This window comes from Aedes aegypti, chromosome 3, assembly GCF_002204515.2.
Source record: "Aedes aegypti strain LVP_AGWG chromosome 3, AaegL5.0 Primary Assembly, whole genome shotgun sequence".
Classification (NCBI taxonomy): domain Eukaryota; kingdom Metazoa; phylum Arthropoda; class Insecta; order Diptera; family Culicidae; genus Aedes; species Aedes aegypti.
Window position 1 is genome coordinate 84,322,121 of NC_035109.1, and position 19,573 is coordinate 84,341,693.

The 19,573-nt window shown below is 38.8% G+C and overlaps 1 protein-coding gene across 1 annotated transcript; it reads left to right on the plus strand.

Moving 5' to 3' along the window:
* The first annotated feature begins 1,671 nt into the window (after positions 1–1,671).
* On the plus strand, positions 1,672–19,235 carry LOC5577450. The gene is made up of 2 exons (XM_001663326.2): positions 1,672–2,288; positions 18,854–19,235. The coding sequence occupies exons 1-2, from the start codon at positions 1,727–1,729 to the stop codon at positions 19,060–19,062; spliced, it is 771 nt and encodes a 256-aa protein (XP_001663376.2). The 5' UTR covers positions 1,672–1,726; the 3' UTR covers positions 19,063–19,235.
* The last annotated feature ends 338 nt before the right edge of the window (positions 19,236–19,573 follow it).

A 19,573-nucleotide genomic window follows, 5' to 3' on the forward strand; every position in this document is an offset into this window, starting at 1 on the left:
ATTAGCCAAACCATAAATGACCACGTGGTTCATGGACGACTACTTATTAAACGGGTTTCATCGACAGCCGCTCGAGAACAGATCAAATCTTTTCCGTGCGACAAATTCTTAAGAAATGCTATGAACACTAGGTCTCTACGCATCACCTCTTCATTTGTTTGTAGGCGCAAATGAACAAGATAGGGTATTTAATGTGATTTCAGCTAGCTTTCTATGAACACTTCCACATTTGATTGAGCTTTTTGAGTCAATTAATAAAGAGTTTTTCTATTGACTTTCTAACACTTGCCCTGTCTTAACCGAGCCAATGAAATACTTTCGTTGCCATCCTTGATTTTAATATACGAAAAGTGCCTTTGACCTTGTTTTCATTTCACTTGGAAAATGAAATATTTTACCGCACATCCTCAATAAAACACATGAGCAATCCACCTTGCGGTTAGTATATATCGTTTTTTTTTTTAATTCGCTGTTCAAACTGCTGAATTGATGGTGGCTTTAAAACTAAAGTTGAAAGTACACTGCGGTGGGAAAGGCGCTATATATACAAATTTTCAATTTTCTTCATATACAACATTTCGGGATCGTAATTTAACATATGTAGTATTTTTCTCAAAATCATTTTATGAGAACTTCGCGTGATTTTATATGCAGTAAATTAACCCACCTTCCTCTCCAAAAAAAGACGGATTTGACAAAGTTCATAAAGTCTATATAAAATTAACGCTTTATCAAATCAGTGTCATTGGATAGCATAATGGACCATCGAGGTAGCCATGAAAACCAACTTTTGCTATGGTTTTCTAACTTGATATCAAGATATGGAATATCGAGAAAGGGAGAGTTGACTGCAATGCTATAAAGAAGGCCATTTTTATGCAGAACAATATTGCAGAGCATTATGCAGAAAACATAATTTTTCATGTGAAATGTTGGCCTTTCAGCAAACTGCAAAAAAACGACAAATACTAACAGCCCATTCAGCAAACTGCCATCGAGATTGTCATAGAGACGGCACTCAAGCAGTGATAACAGCACTTTCCCAGTCAGAGCAGGTCGGCCAAGTTGAGTAAATAGTCACAATCATAAAACAATCCCCCAAAAAACGCACCCCCGCATGTACCTATCGCCGGTGGTGTTTGCTCTAAACTAATAAAAATAATTTGCGAATCTAAACGGGCGCGAACCGACCTTCTTGAAGTGTGGTAGTTCGCACACCATGCGAAGACAACAGATTATCCCCCAGTATTGGGTCACGGTGTCTCAACAGATCGTTGTTATGAAAAAAATGTCTGTCAAATGCTAAGTACAATGCTCGATTCTGGTGGTAATTCTGCGACTCTGCAAACAAAATTCTTCCAGTTCTTAAAAAAATTCTTAATTTTTTTACAATTCGTGTCAATTTTTTATATATTGGTTTGTATTTCGAAGTTTTTAGCTTCAAAACTAAATTTCCCGAGATTCCTCCTAGAGATTTGTTGGAAAATTTACCCAGAATTGCAGAATGAAATCAAGAATCGAGCCCTGACTTCAATAGGCATTTTTTATTCATAACAACGGTCTGCCAGGGCACCGTGAATAATGGGTGCCTGCCGTAATGGGGACGCGTGACTCGTCTTCCTGCACAATACCTAACTGATAGCAGCGATCCCTTCGAGTGTTCCCGTATATAAAAGTGTCCTGCATTCGGGCTGCCAGTTCCAATCCGACCGCAGTAAAGGTAAAAATGTGTTCCATTTCAAGTGTATTTCTGGTGAGCATCTCGGTGGCCTTAATGGTGGCATTGCTGCCATCATTAGCCCAAGGCCATGGCATGGTTCTGGATCCGATAGCACGTGGCTCTCGGTGGCGATGCAATTCGCGTGCCCCAGCCAACTACGATGACAATGGATTGTTCTGCGGAGGTTACTTTGTTCAATGGCAGCAAAATGGGGGCAAGTGTGGTTTCTGTGGAGATAACTACGCCAATGCTCGTCCAAGGCTTCACGAGATTGGAGGACCTTTTGGACAAGGTGAAATCGTTCGGAACTACACCAAAGGAGCGGTGATTTCGGTGAAGGCTTTGCTCACCGCCAACCACATGGGACACTTTGAGTTCAACTTGTGCGACTTGGGCGTGGCCGGGGGAGAAACGGAAGAGTGCTACGAGCAGTACAAACTGTTGGACGTCGAAGGACGAAGAAAGTGGTACCTGAACTCGACGGCTGCCACGCAGTATACCGTGCAGCTGCAGCTACCGGCGGATTTGGTGTGCGAACACTGTGTTCTGCAGTGGACTTACGTCGCCGGTGAGTAATGTTTGCGCGGATTTTTGACGAGGTTTGATCGGCTTTAGAAGGAAAAGGTGTGCTTTGGGAAGTTGTGATTCAGCCTAAAGTAGAATGCTCAGTGACGAAAAATTATCATTATCAATGTTGGGTCATAGTGTTGACGTGATTTCTTAGCAAGAATGGGAATCAACGCTTGAGTTCACATTGCTGTAAAATTGTTTGATCTATTAAAATATGGGATGACGAATAATGAACTAGAAGTGGGCAGATCATTAGTCATTTTAATTTAGAACTGTGAGAAGGTAGAATTTTGAACTATGTATGTGAAAGTTGGCATAACTGCCATTTGGCATAATTTGAAACCTCAAATAATCAAACATTTGGCGGCATAATAAACATTTTGACATAACTATGGACCGTGTGAACATTGCAGGTCGTTTAGCATAATCCCCCAGTACTGGACTAAATAAGCCAGCCACTAAATTCATAATTTCAAAAATATTGGTTTTATGTGATCTTGTTACTTAAATTCATTTTTTGTAGCGTACAAAAATAAATTTGGAAATATAAATATGAATTTTGACATTACATTATGCTGATGTATTTTAGTAGCAAATTTACTAATCATAAAATGTGACTCCCAATACCGAACACAATCTGGAAATGGCTCGATTTCTGTAAATTTATATATCATCGAATGTTTGTACTCCAGAAATAGTATTCGTAGCCAGGAATAATCCAATATAATGTATTTGCAACATTTAAAAGAAGAATTTGAGTTTAACTTAGTTTGCAAGATGTCCAACAAAAACCTCTTTCACATATTATGAAAAACAACACATTTTACGATGTTGCTCTGAATGTCCATTCTTCTTATTTTTATTGCATGTTCGATACGATGATCGATGGAATCCATGAAAAATAAATGTATTTTGAGACACTGGTGCAAACATTACAAAGATATCACATAACAAATCAAGCTTTCCCAAAAAAGGGGGGGATGAACGGAGGTGCTTGACCAAAATTGAAGTTTGTCCACACATTCACTTTAAATATGGCACAAAATACATTCATACTTTCAAATTATGAATAAATTCGATCATGTTTGCGTGATCCAAACTATTTTTAAATATTCAGAACAATTTCTTATTGGACTCAAATTTAAGACGATACGTCAACTTTCAAGTGATTTTCAAACATCTCTACCTTTTCTAAAAGGCATGAATATTTCAAGGATGGGTTATTCTACGCAAACATTGCACTTCATAATAGCTTTCTTTTCTTCTAATGCACCATCTCGATTTGACCATGGGGATCTCCCCCTAACATTTCTAACCTTCTATCCAACCAGAGCTTGAATACCCTCAATTTGATTTTGAAAATGTTAAATTGTATCTAACATAATTCTTAAATACTTAACTTCACCATCCACAATTTCCGCAAATCAGTTAAGACGATTATTACGATACGTGAAAAAATGAATCTCCTTTTAGTTTGAATACAGGTTTTCAATAGGTTTCAGCAGAGAGTAAAATCCGTAAAGGTAGTAATTTATCCGTGGTTTTCAGGTTATACTGAAAACATAAGTTTTGCTTCATCCAACAATTGCCTGATTTGATTGATAACATGGACTGGGGAAAATTCAAGTAAATAATTTATTTTATTTGTAATGATTTTAAGCCACTAGACAGGCAAAATATTGCAGTCTAATTCTTTAAACCTTGATTTTACTAATGGAGTTTACACACCAAAGTTTCATTGCTGAAAATCAGATTCAGTTTTCAGTTCTTGTGCTGACCTACCAGTAGGGGAAGACGGGGTAAGACCGCACGCCTAAGTAATTTAATTCATATGTCAAAATCGAGAATCAATAAATCATTTTTCGACGCAGCATGTCGTTTTTTGAAGCCTTAGGCATGATCAAAAAATATCACAGGTGCTGTATGTGTAAAAATTTATTTATTTCTTGAAGCTGGAAAAAGTGATGTCTTATCGTGATTATTTTTAGCGACGGGGTAAAACCGCTCACCTACGGGGTAAAAGCGACCACCACGATTTTCATGCACAATTTTGGGGAAAAAATATATTAGTTCCCTGTGATTCTAAAATGTATAATGTTTTATGAATTCTACTTTGATTAACGTGGATATTGAATCGATTTTGGGATTGATTAATTAAAAAAAACTTAGATATATACTTGCAGGCTCTGTCCTAGTGTGGACGTCATGCCAAAAGAAGAAGAGGAAGATATATACTTATCATCATATTTTGGAAAACAAATATGCGGATTTGGCTTGAATTTGATATCAAACAAAATTGATATCATTTTACTGAATAGTAATGTACAACGTAGTTACAACTATTAAAATGGTTTAGACATTTTATTTGGTAGGGGCCCAGCAGTAGCGGTAAACGCGCAGCTATTCAGCATGACCAGGCTGAGGTTCTTGGGTTCGAATCCCACCGGTCGAGGATCTTTTCGGATTGGAAATTTTCTCGACTTCCCAGGGCATAGAGTATCTTCGTACTTGCCACACGATATACACATGCAAAAATGGTCATTGGCATGGTAAGCTCTCAGTTAACCTTTCGGTCGTCACGCGAATTTTTGTAACGCGAGTAGTCGCGCGTTGTACTTTGTACAACACCCTTGGTTTTGCGAATATCCCAGGAGTCTGACCACTTAGAAAGATGACGTCTTCGGCAAAATTATTCAGTAGCTTAAGGGCTATTATTATTATAGCCAAGAAATTCGGGATTTTGCCACTAGGCGGCGCTAGTGAGCATGAAACTTTTGTATCTCAGATCTCATGATCCTGACCACTTAGAAAGATGACGTCTTCGCCAAAGTTGTTCGGTAACGCAAGGACTATCATTGTTTGAGCTAGTTGATTCAAAATTTTGCCACTAGGCGGTGCTAGTGAGCATAAAACATTTTTTTCGCAAATATCTCAGGAGCCTGATCACTTAGAAAGATGCTGTCTTAGGCAGAGTTGTTCAGTAGCTCAAGTTCTTTCTTTATTTAATCCTTAAAGTTCAAGATTTTGAAAAATAATGATAGTCCCTGAACTTCTGAACAACTTTGCCGAAGGCCCCTGTCTGAAAAATCGAGATCCTGCAAGTATCCGCAAAACAAAAATTTCATGCTCACTAGCGCCGTCTGGTGGCAAAATACCCTATTTCTTGGCTCAAATAATGATAGCCCTTGAGCTACTGAACTACTTTACCAAAGACACTATCTTTCTAAGTGGTCAGGCTCCTGAGATATCTAGTGGAAAAAATTGGAATCAACTAGCTAGAAAAATAATAGTCCTCAACTTACTAAACAACTTTGCCGAAGACGACATCCTTCTAAATAGTCAGGATCCTGAAATATCTGCAAAACAAAAGTAAAACTTCCATGCCCACTAGTGCCACTTAGCGGTCAAATTCCGAATTAAATGAGGTACCATCAGATAGCGCTTCGCCTCCAGAACAACTTTAATAAAGACCCCAAGTTTCTATATTATCTGAATTTTAAGATATAACGATTTCAAACTGTGGTTTTCTCGAACCGTACATAGTTCGTTCATTATTATGCGACTTCCATGTACATTTGTTGATTTTACCGTATTATAAAGGGCCATACTGTAAATAAAAACCGTCGAGTATTGTTCTTAATCAGATTCTTGAGGAATACATTTTGGTTTGGTGTCGATAGATATCTTTGTTGCAAAATGATAGCATATAAATCACAACTGTTGTACAAAGTACAACAGCGCGACAACCCGAAGGTTAATAACTGTGGAAGTGCTCATAAGAACACTAAGCTGAGAAGCAGGCTCTGTCCCAGTGGGGACGTAATGCCAGAAAGAAGAAGAAGAACATTTTATTTGGTATAAATTAGGGGTGGTGGTCAACAGTGGTCGGTTTTACCCCGCTAGCGCAATTTTCAGAACTATGGCCTTATTTCAAAGCTTAATATTTACAATTCATTTTTAACTTCACTGATGCATATTTCACATTGCTGTTCAAGCATCGACGGGTAATTTGTAATGTTTTTACAAAAAAATCCTTCCCGAAATCCTTAAGTGAGCATCTGTTAAATTTAGATCAAATTCAATATCGACGAGCAGAAACTTTGTTTTTGATATTTGTTATGAAAAATGTAATGTAAATATTACCCTAAATGGTTCGGAATGTAAAAAAAATCTTATGTTTATGGAAAGTGCTTGGTGAACTTTTGAGAAAACCGCCATTTTCATGCCAAACTGAAGGTCACATCGTCGTACCCCTGCGGGCGCTCTTACCCCGTCTTCCCCTATAATTTATTTATATTTGCTGTTCAATCAGCAATTGCATAATAATAATGACTGTTGATTTTCAAGCACTTTGGATTTGTTTGTAAAAATTACAGTAATTCTACAATAATGTTTTTGTTGCTTTTATTCATTCAAATGTATTGTGTGTGTAAGCAAACTTTCAAAGTTTGATTCTAAAATTTCAAATTTCTACCAAGAATCCCACCAAGCACATCTCCAACTATTGCTCTAGAAAATCTCCAAACGTATTTTTTAGAGATTTTGCATTGCATGTCTTTTTATATAGTGCCTTCCCCATTTTGCCAACAATTTCTTCCCATTTTTTGCAACACGTTGAAAATGATTTTCAGTTTGGCATGAGCATTAGCATGATTTACCGCCCGCAGTTGCTACTCCGTTATCGCAAAAACAGCTATATTTACACAGGGAATTAAGAGACGCTACTCAGGATCAGTAGCACCTTCAATATGTAAGTACTAGAGATGGTCACATGGTTTCACATATTTCAAACACGAACCCAACCCGTACCCGACAAATTTTATTTCGTTGCTACTCCGCAAGAACAGGTTTGAAAACCCGAGACCCGACCATCTCTAGTAAGTACTGGTGCTCTCATTATTATAACAAACAATATTGGTGCCAGCTGCGTCCGAATGCAGGTCAATTTGGGGATGGGAGGAAATTGTTGACGTTTTACTTGCTTTATAGAAACCGAGGAGTGCTCTGCATTCCCACACAAAAACACTAATCGAACCATACACGATTCTGATTCCATTGCTCGCTCAACGTGAAGGAGAAGTTTTAAAAAGCAGGCAACTGAATGAAATATTGCTACATAGTTTGATAGGCTACGTAAATTGGCGAAATAGGATGGCAATGGTCAGTAAAAGCGATTATAATGAAAGCATCAAAAGTAAAGATTTTTTTTTATCACGATAGTTTTTGTAGTTGTTTAACTCCTTCAACACATATAGGCCTGAGTGAAAGCAAAAACACTAAAACTCTCACCGCTTAGCGAACACTTAAAGGTTTAAAACACTTTTTTATCAGAATACTTGCACACATTTCTAGTTTGTAAAAGTGTAATTTATGCAGATTAAAATGATTGTCGTTGCAAATAAATAAAGATAACTTGGAGTGTCCCAAAAAATAGCACTTTTTTACCCGGCCTGACCCAGTGACCCACCGGAATATCTCTGTCCACAGGAACATTCCCGAAATCCTTCGGCCACGTTTAGTTTTATCTGCCAGGTGTCCAAAAAATCCAATGGCTCTATGATCAGTGAAAATGGTCGGAAAAATAGCGATAAAACTATCGTCTGTACCATGAAAAATTTTCAAAAAAATATTTTTTTGTTTTTCCATACTCTAACTTTCGTCCATAGACGCCAAAGTGGTATCTTTTACCGTTTAGGCGTCAGAACTGAAAAACCGATGAACACCCGCGCGCTTCCAATAGGAAAATGCGTTCTATTGTGGGCATCATAGCCGTGCGCTAACGGCGGCAGTAATTTACCTGCATTGTAAGTGTAACGCAGTAAACAATCTTACCTTTTTCAGTCAGAAGAAGCTTTTCGTCAATCGGAACACTCTCCATTGGTCTGTTGGGTGTTTTGTATATCCTTTTTTCGTAACCTTTACTATTGAGACTAACAGTCTTTCATTGAAAACGATGCTAACAATAAATTATATTGGTAATGATATAGGTAATAGGTACTGACCTCAGTATCAAGTAGTTTAAGGATGTTTAAGCATATATAAAGTGCTATTTGTAATTTACTTGCTTTTTTTTAATTTTGGTCAATTTATCAAATGATTAGATAATGAACCAAAAAGCGCGCGCATAAATTTTCAGTTTTGTTTTCTATACAAAGTGATATGTTTGATATAAATTCTAATTGTTACTTGGAAGAATACAGTATAGTATTTGTAAGTCACGGTGTCTTTGTGGAGTAACTTTATTACAAAAAAATAGGTAAGTCTGAAATTTCGAACTAAAAACAATTAGACATTGCTCTTTCATTTGCGACCAAAATCAAAATAATCGGTCGGGGGGTCCAGAACATTTTTTTTTTTTTATTTTGTGTGAAGTACCGTAATCCGGGGTATCATTGATCAGCGGGGGTAACATTGATCGGAATGACTCACCTCATCAAAAGTTCGTATTATCATTTATTGATGAAACATTTCCAACTCATGAATGGTGCTTCTCTTTTTTATATTCATGAGCTAATAATTGTTAATATTTTTGTGAAAATTGCGTTTACATTATGCGTAAATTTGTCAACTTTTCGAAATAATGATTTTGATTGGTTAGGATGACACTACCGAAGATTCATGTCTAATATAAGTTCTGCAAACGATATAAGCAAGGAAAATGTGATTCTTACTAAAAATGACATCGCCGAAAACGATTCCGTTGTCAAAACTTTTATAAGTATGCTTAATTAAGCAACATTACCGAATTACTGTTAAGAATGTAAAATTTCCTTTGGAAATTGCCTACCTTTAGGCGTATTGCGAGGTTTCGAGGTGTTTTTAATTTCAAAATAACTTAAAAAGTAAATGACTTGCAAGCGTTTGGCCTTCATATTCGACTTCAGGGGCCATGATTTAAGTAAGTAACGACATTTTCAGTATTACCAAGCGTTGTTTATATAGGTGATCAATGTTACCCCATATCAACTAAATCAAAAAATCACCTAAAACATTTTTTTAACATGCTTAAATCTTTCAATAAACAAAATACAGTATATAGTCGCGAGCTATGGGTGGCAGTACTTGTTTTAAAAATATAAAACCTGCGACATTTGCATTTTCAAACGAAATATTGAAGAAACATTCAGAAAAATGATCAATGTTACCCCGGATTACGGTATTCATGGATATGTGTTTTTGTACCGATACACATTGCGTTGAACATAGATACGGGACAAACTGCAAGATCAAACCATTTGAACACCTTGGCTTGGAAGGTAAAGTTGTTCTTGCTCAAAAGAGCTGTAATAAGCATATATGACATATGATATACGCATAATTGCAAAACTGTCTCAAACGTCATTTTAGTTATTGTCCACGTAAAACCTTGAAAATCGTACTTAAATTGGTCATACAATCAATACATCATAGAAGTTATTAGGGAATATTTTTAATAGGTGAAGAGGCATCGATATCAAACCTCGAATTTTCTAGAACTTGTTTGTAGATTTGTATCTTGAGAACCTGACAACCTTTAGCGTCGAACATTTTATTGATTAGTTGCCACCAGCGAGTGACCAGTGAGTTACCGGTTGTCTGCTTCGCTAGACTTGTGCTATTGAAAATTCGAAGTTTGGCTTCTATGTATATTCACCCATAAAACCATTGATAACCGAGTGTGTAGCTCATTGTTATTAAGCAGATAAACGGACCAAAATAAAAACTGTCACCGCTGGGAGGCAGAGGAGGATCTTCTCTTCGTCGTAGCATTTTGAAATAAAGTGTAAATCCATTCGTTTGCTCAGTAATAACAGGCTATGGCTTTTAGGACGAGATCATAAATTATGCGAGATTTCTTTTTTTACTCAGATACAAAAGTGACTTATCCGCCTTTCAAACAACACAATTTCAATTATTCGAATTAACTAGTAGAGGGCTTCGCATGTGATAAATCTGGTTATAAGGCATGTAATATACTTGCCCCATGGTGCTGAAAAATACGCTAATTTGGATGGTATTTGAGAAGTTTCAAATCTTATATTCTTTATGTTATTTTCTTAATGGCACAGTGCTTATGAAAAGATCAGAAACTAACATCATGAGGCTAAAATGGGTTTGGGATTTTTGTACTTGTTTGCAGTACTATAACCGCATATTAAACCCTCTACCGGCAGCTTCATTTTTTCAAAATATTCAAATCGCGATAACTTTTTTGTTTCTCAATATTTTTGAAAAAAATTTCTACAACTTCTCATAAACTCTCTTTTTTCAGAATCTGTATCGGTTTTAAGCATTGGTCATCTATATTCGGAGATATTCCAAAATTCCTTGGGAGACCAACGCATAGCCATAACTCTCGTAATTATTTCTGGCTACAGATTTTTTTCTCATATTCGGTTATTCGCTTTTCAAAACTAAACTTTGATGAAAGTCTATTGTGAAGAAATTAAACATATCGGTGTAACTGTTTTTGAGCAATGAGCTTTCATGTTTTTGGTACCACTCTAGCCGTAACGAGATCTTGAAAACTTCTTAAAACATCATATTGAAATTTTATATGGGAAGTGTCGGTCTCCCAAGGAACACCGAAATATTTTTAAAACCAGTTGACCAATGGTCAATACCGACATAGATTCCAAAAGTAAAAGAGTTTTTTGAGAAGTTGTGAAAAAATGGTGGAAAAATATAGAGAAACAAAAAAGTAATAGCGATTCAAATATATTTTTGTGCTGAAAAAATGAAGCTGCCGGGTTTGCTAAATAATAGCAAACAAACTCATGAATATCTCTTCTGCTATCTGTCGAATTGAATTTCTCTCTTCAGCAAATTTCTTTATTATGGTTTGAAGAATGAGCTTTTACAATGGGATAATAAGTTTGTACTTACATTACAGTACAAGCGTGTTTGGAACATACCTCAAAATTTCTTCATAGTAATTTCCATATAAACCTACATTGTCTTTGAGCCACCTTAAATCACCACCTAGAAAGCTGCGAATTTCACAGAACACTATTTTTATAGTAAGGATAGTAAGGAACATATGTGAGATTGAATTCTCAAACATTTTTTAAATTTTGAACCGCCCTAATGTACATAAACACATAGATAGGCAAATTCAAAGATATGTGCAAGTCTCTCGAAATAAAACAAAAAAAAAATTACTCTGGACCCCCCGACCGATTATTTTGGTTTTAGCAGAAAATGAACGCGAGAAACCTTGACTTTATTGTGGAGAAGTTTCAGACTTACCTATTTTTTTGTAATAAACTTGTTCTACGAAACACACCGTGTATGTATATAATATCAATCAACTGTATAACAATCAGGGACGCTATCTATTGTTCCATTGTTGCCTGATGTGGAATATTCCACTGCCAGTCAGCGTGCAGCCTCTAAAGTTGGCGCCAACTCATCAGAGCCCCAAACTGTATTGAGAAGCGAACGCGCGTAACGAATAATTATTGTATGTTCTGTCTGTCCGTATTGTGCGCCTATATGTATAAGGCACATTCATTTGATTTGTAAGAATGTAGTTTCTCTCGTTTCCCCACCGAGTAGGCCTTTCAGTGGTAATAAATCAATTTAAGTGAAAGTCGTTCGTTTGATTTGTCGTCCGTTGGATCGTAAAAGATACAACGTAGGAAGGACGTCCTGGTCGAAACAACATATCTATCTATATAAATAAAAATGGAGTGGTGTTTGTATGTCACGAAATGGCTCACGAACGGGTCAACGTATTTGAATGATAATTGCTCCGTTTTGTTCCTCAAGAGTTCCGACGTGTTTGCATGTATAGAAATCCTAGGATATTCACCGAAAAGTAGGGAAAACGAGAGAGAACGGAACTGTCATTTTGTATGTGACGATCCACAGCGTTTGTCAACAGCCTACTTGATGGCAAGACGAAGTTTGCCGGGACAACTAGTTTTGAATAAATTGATAGGTGTTCAAAGAAATTGGATCTTGTGGTTTGATCCTTCAAACGATAGCATAATGATTAATTGTAACCAGAACTTCCCGGGCGGCTCCCATAGAGGCAGTTAGTTTCAATACTAAATAACGTTGCTGATAAAAGGCACACAAAACACCTAACTGACCAATGGAGAGTACTCCGATTGACGAAAAGCTTCTTCTGACTGGAAAGGGAAAGATTGTTCACTGCGTTACACTTGCAATGCGTGTAAATTACTGCCGCCGTTAGCGCACGATTATGAGGCCCACACTAGAACACATTTTCCTATAGGAAGTGCGCGGGTGATCATCGGTTTTTCAGTTCGGTCGCCTAAACGGTAAAAGATACCACTTTGGCGTCTATGAACGAAAGTTAGAGTATGGATTGATGAAACAAAAAATATTTTTTTGAAAATTTGTCATGATACAGACGATAGTTTTATCGCTATTTTTCCGACCATTTTCTCCATTGTAAAAAAATTCCGGGAAATGTTTTTCTTTTTATATTTTTAATAGATTGCTGAGGAAATTTCCTTTCGATTTCACTTAAAAACTTTTGTTCTACGAAGCATAGTTCAGGAGATATGAATTTTTAAAGTTTGAGGTATATAGGGAAATCGTGAAAATTCATCTAGAGTTTTCCGGGAAAATAGGCCACTATGATTTTTTTGAGTTTCACTTTTGGTCATGTATCCACGAGATTTACCTCTGCTGAAAATTTCATACAAATCGGAGAACCTCCGGCCCAAACCTGTCCGATAATTTAAAAAAATGCCTAACACCCAGATTTGACTACATAGAATTCACGCCTTGCTGCCAAAATCGGTGAGACACTGTATTCTTTTAGGAATAAAATTAGATTTTTTTTAAGGATTCCATGAAATTAATTATCAAGAATTCCATAGACAACTAGACAAGGAAGAATTTTTCTGGGGATTCTCCCAGGCACATAATTGTTCAGGGACTTGCTCCAAAAACTACTGCAGAAAAAATGAACTTCATACAAAATAACGTGAGCAAAATAAATATTTTGGTTTATTTTCATTGCAAATCCAAAAATATATCCATTAAGGATTGTAACCTTACAAAAAGAAATTTGAAAGTATCAAATTTGACATCATATCATAGAGATCTACACCTCACTGAAAAACCTTAAGACTTACGAGCTAAAAGTTACGTCAGTTTTAATTTTTAAAAATCCCGTGATAAAAATCCATTTAAAAAATTGTTTTTCCTTCGTAAGAGGCGCGGTGTTCATTTTACCACCCCTGTTCATTTTGCCACCAGTTCCCCTATTTCAAAAGCGAGTACTAATTTTGCTAAAAATCATTAAAGGGCGAACACGAAATTATTGCGACACCGAAAATGTCATGCCAATTTTCTTATAATGTTTAGAATCAAACCAAAATTTTAGGGTAGTTTCATACATATATTTACTTCAAAAATCAAAAGAAAAGTTAATCGATGGAGCCTTGAGTGTAAAATTGAAGGCATTTTTGCTTGATGCCCTCCATCAAAGTTTTTACAGTGTCATCCGGTACCAGTTTCTCAATTTTTTTTTTCTTCATTTTCTTAACATGTCCTTCTCGTATTTAACTGTCTTCTTGCTCTTCCGAAGTTCCCGCTTCATTATTGCCCAGTACTGCTCCACCGGGCGCAGCTCCGGACAGTTTGGCGGATTCATGTCCTTTGGAACAAAATGAACAGAATTGGCCTCATACCACTCCAGGACACTTTTAAAACAGTGGCATGATGCCAAATCTGGCCAAAATAGCGGAGCTTCGTCGTGCTGCTGCAAGAAAGGGCTTCTCGAGGCACTCAGATTTGTAGATCTCGCCATTTACTAAGCCCTTTGTCACGAAAAACTCACTCCTTAGTCCGCAAGAGCAGATGGCCTGTTAAATGAGATATTTGGAGGCGAATTTCGACATTTTCTTCTTCTTAAATTTGTCTTCCACATCGAACTTGCTCTTGCCGGTGAAAACCACCAACCCCGGAATTTGCTTAAAATCGCCATTTATATACGTTTCGTCGTCCATCACACAGCAGCCATATTTTGTCAGCATATTCTCGTAGAGCTTCCGTGCCCGCGTCTTAGCCGTCGATTGTTGCCGCTCATCGCGGTTTGGCAAGTTCTCTACCTTGTATGTATGTGGTCCAGCTCTCTTCTTTGCATTCTTGACGCTTTAACACTCTGGAGACGGTTGAATGGTGAATCTTCTTCTTCTTTCTGGCGTTACGTCCCAACTGGGACAGAGCCTGCTTCTCAGCTTAGTGTTCTTATGAGCACTTCCACAGTTATTAACTGAGAGCTTTCTGTGCCAATTGACCATTTTTGCATGTGTATATCGTGTGGCAGGTACGAAGATACTCTATGCCCTGGGAAGTCGAGAAAATTTCCTTTACGAAAAGATCCTCGACCGGTGGGATTCGAACCCACGACCCTCAGCTTGGTCATGCTGAATAGCTGCGCGTTTACCGCTACGGCTAACTGGGCCCCCAATGGTGAATGTTCAACATTTTTCCCAACTGCCAGTACGACAGGTCAGGAAGTTCCAGGTGTTTGGAAAGAATTTGTTCTCTCGATTCGCGTTGGTTCACCTCCATTTTCGTTGAATCGAAAAACACGACTTCGAGTTTGACAGCATGTAAACAATACACATCAATGAGAAAGTGTGCAAAATTTGGTTTATTTTTACCCAATGGTAGAGAAGTTATGCCCTGAGTAACGTGTCGCAATAATTTCGTGTTCGCCCTTTAGAAATTCCAACAAACAAGGTTACATGAATAGCATCTCTTACCAAGGTGAATCCAGACTGTGTAGCTTCCGAAACCTTTCAACTAACAAAAACTACTTCCAGTAGCAACCATTAAGATGCAGAGGTATGCTCAGTCTTTATTAACAATAGATATCACACTAACATGGCACGGTAAATAGCTGGGCATGGCTTACCACTGGTACCTCGCGAACCTTCAGGAATAAAATATACCCCTTTGAGTGGTCCTTAGCCTCTTGCCCAGCAACTCCTATCCCGAGTAATCTAGGGGGTTGGTGTCAGGCTCTGCAAGCCAGCCGTAAAAACATCAAGCAACAAATAATCAACGAGAGAATACGAACCGGTACAATCGGCGAAGACCACAACGACGTAAAGGGACTAGCGATTGGAAGCTCGGAATGTGGAACTGTAAATCTCTCAACTTCATCGGAAGCTCACGCATACTCGCCGACGTGCTGAAGGACCGCGGATTCGGCATCGTAGCGTTACAGGAAGCGTGTTGGAAGGGATCAATGGTGCGAATGTTTAGAGGTAATCATACCATCTACCAGAGCTGCGGCAATACACACGAGCTGGGAACAGCTTTTATGGTGATGGGTGATATGCAGAGGCGCGTGATCGTGTGGTGGCCGATCAATGAGAGAATGTACAAGTTGAGGTTCAAAGGCCAGTCTTTCAACTTCAGCATAATAAACGTGCACAGCCCTCACTCCGGAAGCACTGATGATGATAAAGATGCTTTTTACGCGCAGCTCGAACGCGAGAACAACAGCTGCCCAAGCCACGACGTCAAAATCATCATCGGATATCTAAACGCTCAGGTTGACCAGGAGGAGGAATTCAGACCGACTATTGGAAAGTTCAGCGCCCACCGGTTGACGAACGAAGATGGCCTACGACTAATTAATTTCGCCGCCTCCAAGAATATAGCCATTCGTAGCACCTACTTCCAGCACAGCCTTCCATATCGATACACCTGGATATCACCACAGCAAACAGGATTACATAGGGACTAATGACCTTCGGGTTAAAGTCCCTCTCAAACAACAACAGACAGAATTACAAATCAACCACGTTCTTATTGATGGTCGGCACTTCTCCGACATTATCGACGTCAGGACCTATCGTGGCGCTAACATCGACTCTGACCACTATCTGGTGATGGTGAAAATGCACCCAAAACTCTCCGACGTTAACAACGTACGGTACCGACGGCCGCCCCGGTATGACCTAGAGCGGCTTAAGCAACCGGATGTCGCAACTGCGTACGCACAGCACCTCGAGGCTGCACTACCGGAAGAGGGTGACCTGGATGGAATCCCTCTTGAGGACTGCTGGAAGACAGTAAAAGCAGTTATACACAATGCAGCTGGGAACAACGTCAGGTGCGTGGGCCGGAGTCGAGATTGGTTCGACAAGGAATGTAGGCGGATTCTGGAGGAGAAGAATGCAGCGCGGGTGGTCATGTTGCAGCACGGGACTCGACAGAACGTGGAACGTTAAAGACGGAAACGGCAACAGCAGACCCGCCTCTTTCGGGAGAAAAAACGACGCCTGGAGGAGACGAAGTGCGAGGAGATAGCTGTGCTGGTCTCAAGAAACACGTAAGTTGTATCAGAAGCTCAACGCATCCCGCAACGGCTTCGTGCCGCGAGTCGAGAAGTGCAGGGATAAGGATGGGAGCATTTTAACGGACGAGCGTGAGGTGATCGAAAAGTGGAAGCAGCACTTCGATGGACACCTGAATGGCGCTGAGAGCATAGGCAATGAAGGATGGAACAACGGAGGAAATGTCTTCGTCAGTACTGTGGGCGATGGAAACCAACCATGCGGCCTACAAAGTGTTATCCCAGATTATCTTCCGTGGGGCCGAGCACGACAGGGCTCGCCTAGGTAGCAATGTTACGATAGACGGGGAAACGTTTGAGGTAGTCGACTAGTTCAGGTGCTTAGTACGATCTTTGGCGCTGTAAAGGAAAACGGTGTGTGCCGGCGAAGCATGAATCACGCGCTCGCCCAACTCCACGTCGAACCCAGTATCCAGAAGGTGGCCAAATCTAGAAAGATACGATGGGCAAGGCATGTTGCAAGAAGGCCGGACAGCAAAATGGTGTTCGCTTAGGATCCGGTTGGTACAAGAAGGCGTGGAGCGCAGCGAGCTAGGTAGTCGGATCAAGTGCGTATCGATTTAGCGAGCGTGGAGCAGAACCGAAGATTTGAAATTGTTGAATCAGTGTTACCTGTTTAGATGTTAACTAATTAAATGAAATGAATATCACACTAACATTCTTTCCCTTCCCCGATGACCGTAAGGATGTGGGCGGCACCGTTATTGACTCTGTAATGTTTGTAATTCTCGAAATTGTACACTGAAGATGGTAAGCTACTGCCAAGCTCCATCTTTTGATTTCTTGTGCCATTCCCATTGTTCTGGTCAATCACGGAGAAGCAATTATGAATTGTACGGTCATCTATGCTCATGCTTAATTCACCCTTCGATGACCGTATGTTTCAAATATTAACTTAATATACATCACCTAAAGAACGATGTGACGCATGGTATGATTTGTGCTCACTGCTGCTCCAATTTATGTCTCCAATTGATGCCTCAGAAACCTATTCCAAAGACTTCAAAACTGATTAGGGGCTGTCCATTAACCACGTGGATAGTTTTTTTGGGATTCCAGACCACCCCTGTCCCCATCGTGATCATTTGTCCAGACAAAAATTTTAAAATTTGTATGAATTGTGGACTTTGGCCAGACCCCCCCTACCCCCATGAATGACCACGTGGTATATGGACGACCCCTTACGATGATTTCAAATAATTTGGAAAAAACCTGGAATAAGTCTGAATTTAGGTTCAGTTGAAATGTAATTACTTTCGATCTGAGTAAAATAATCATGAAAAGGTGTTAAAGTACCTTCGGACAAACCCCACGGGACATCCGTATATGCAGAATTGACCGGTAAACTTGGTAAATCGAGGAATTTTATGAAACTTGAATGATTTTTTGATGTTTTGTTGAAGTTTCACTCAAATCGGTGAAAAATGTGGAAATAAAAACCAAAAGGAAAATTACGGAAAATTTGTTGTTAAAAATTCTTGTTTCAATGTTGCTTCTACATCAAAGATACATACTGCCGTGAATCGAAAGTCAATCCCATCTGCATATTCGTCAAAATTGAGTTGAGTTCAGTTTTCAACATCTCTTCCAATGGTCTTTCAGCTGCACTAATGAAATAATATGATTTGTTCGGAAAAATTAGGAAACAACAGCAAATCCCATAATGAAAAGTAACCGCATATCAGTCCCACTACAGACTTTCGAACCGTGAAACACAAAAACGAAACTTGTTTTGATCATCTTTATATTTTTCTCGGAAAGATATCGTAGTGAAAAGCTTTTTACAGTTGGGACTGACTTGCGATTCACGGCAGCATAGGTGCAGAAGTTTTGATAATCAGTATAAAATTTTCCACTGTGAATTTTAAGGGTTGGTATTTTCATTTTGATAGATTCAGAACTTTCACAGACAACTCTCTTACGAGTTTAAAGCATGACCCAGGACGAAACATAATGGAAGATTGTTGAAAGACACTTGAATACGTTACAAACCTTGAAGCTCTAATGCCTCTACTTGCTTATCGGTAGCAGTTTTATCAGAAATGTATTACAATGAACTTTGCTGAAGTGCAAGGATCTGGATTATCAACACGAAGGTTTCGAGCCGCGACTCGCTAAAGATTCAATAACTTTTTTTGAAATGGAAAGTGACGAAGATAGCCTTGCTTTCAAAAATTGCACATGTTCATTATTAACTCATTTCATTTTCTATGTTCCCATTCCACTAGGAAACAACTGGGGCTACTGCGATGACGGCACCGGAAAAATGGGCTGTGGACCGCAGGAAAACTTCCGCACGTGTTCCGACATCGGAATCTACGAAGCCAACGATCCGCGGTTGGCTGCCTCGTACAACTACTGCTCCTCCAGTCCACGGTCGCTCGATTGGATATTCGCCAACATTCCGGAAGAAGACAACGTCATCGAAACGGATTGAAAATAGGTACCTACAAAGCGACATTCCGTCTTCATTAGCTAAACAAATTGTTTTCTAGTCATACCGTGCAAGTCATCAATATAATTGATGTTAGAAATGTATGTGGTTAGGTACTTGACTATGAGTTTGTAGACTTACTATCGTTAAATAAATACGGAAGATAAAAGCTCGAATTACAAGTGGAACTTTTCTTGAAGTGAAAGAAAACACTTGCCTGCTCATGGAACTTGCTTTCGTGGGGGTACTTATACCGTGACGGCCGCACTTCAGGCTTTTCAAATTTCAATCAGCTGTAAATAATAGAAAACTAAGCATAATACTCTGACATTTTGAAAGCAAATACTTATCAATCTAATGTGTAAGGGAAAAATTGAAAAGCTTCACTAAGTAATGATTTAATTATAAAATACTAAATCTCCTCAAGGGTGTCCGAGTTCCTATTTCTGCGCAGTCATTTTTACGATGCTCCTTATTGATGATAAACTCCCTGGGCTTGGACTAATATTTTCCA

Bases quoted from the DNA above. Each gene is read 5' to 3' on its own strand.
- LOC5577450 (XM_001663326.2), top strand. From the start codon at position 1,727: ATGTGTTCCATTTCAAGTGTATTTCTGGTGAGCATCTCGGTGGCCTTA. The intron at 2,289-18,853 runs GTGAGTAATGTT...CCATTCCACTAG, and splicing joins GCAGTGGACTTACGTCGCCG to GAAACAACTGGGGCTACTGC.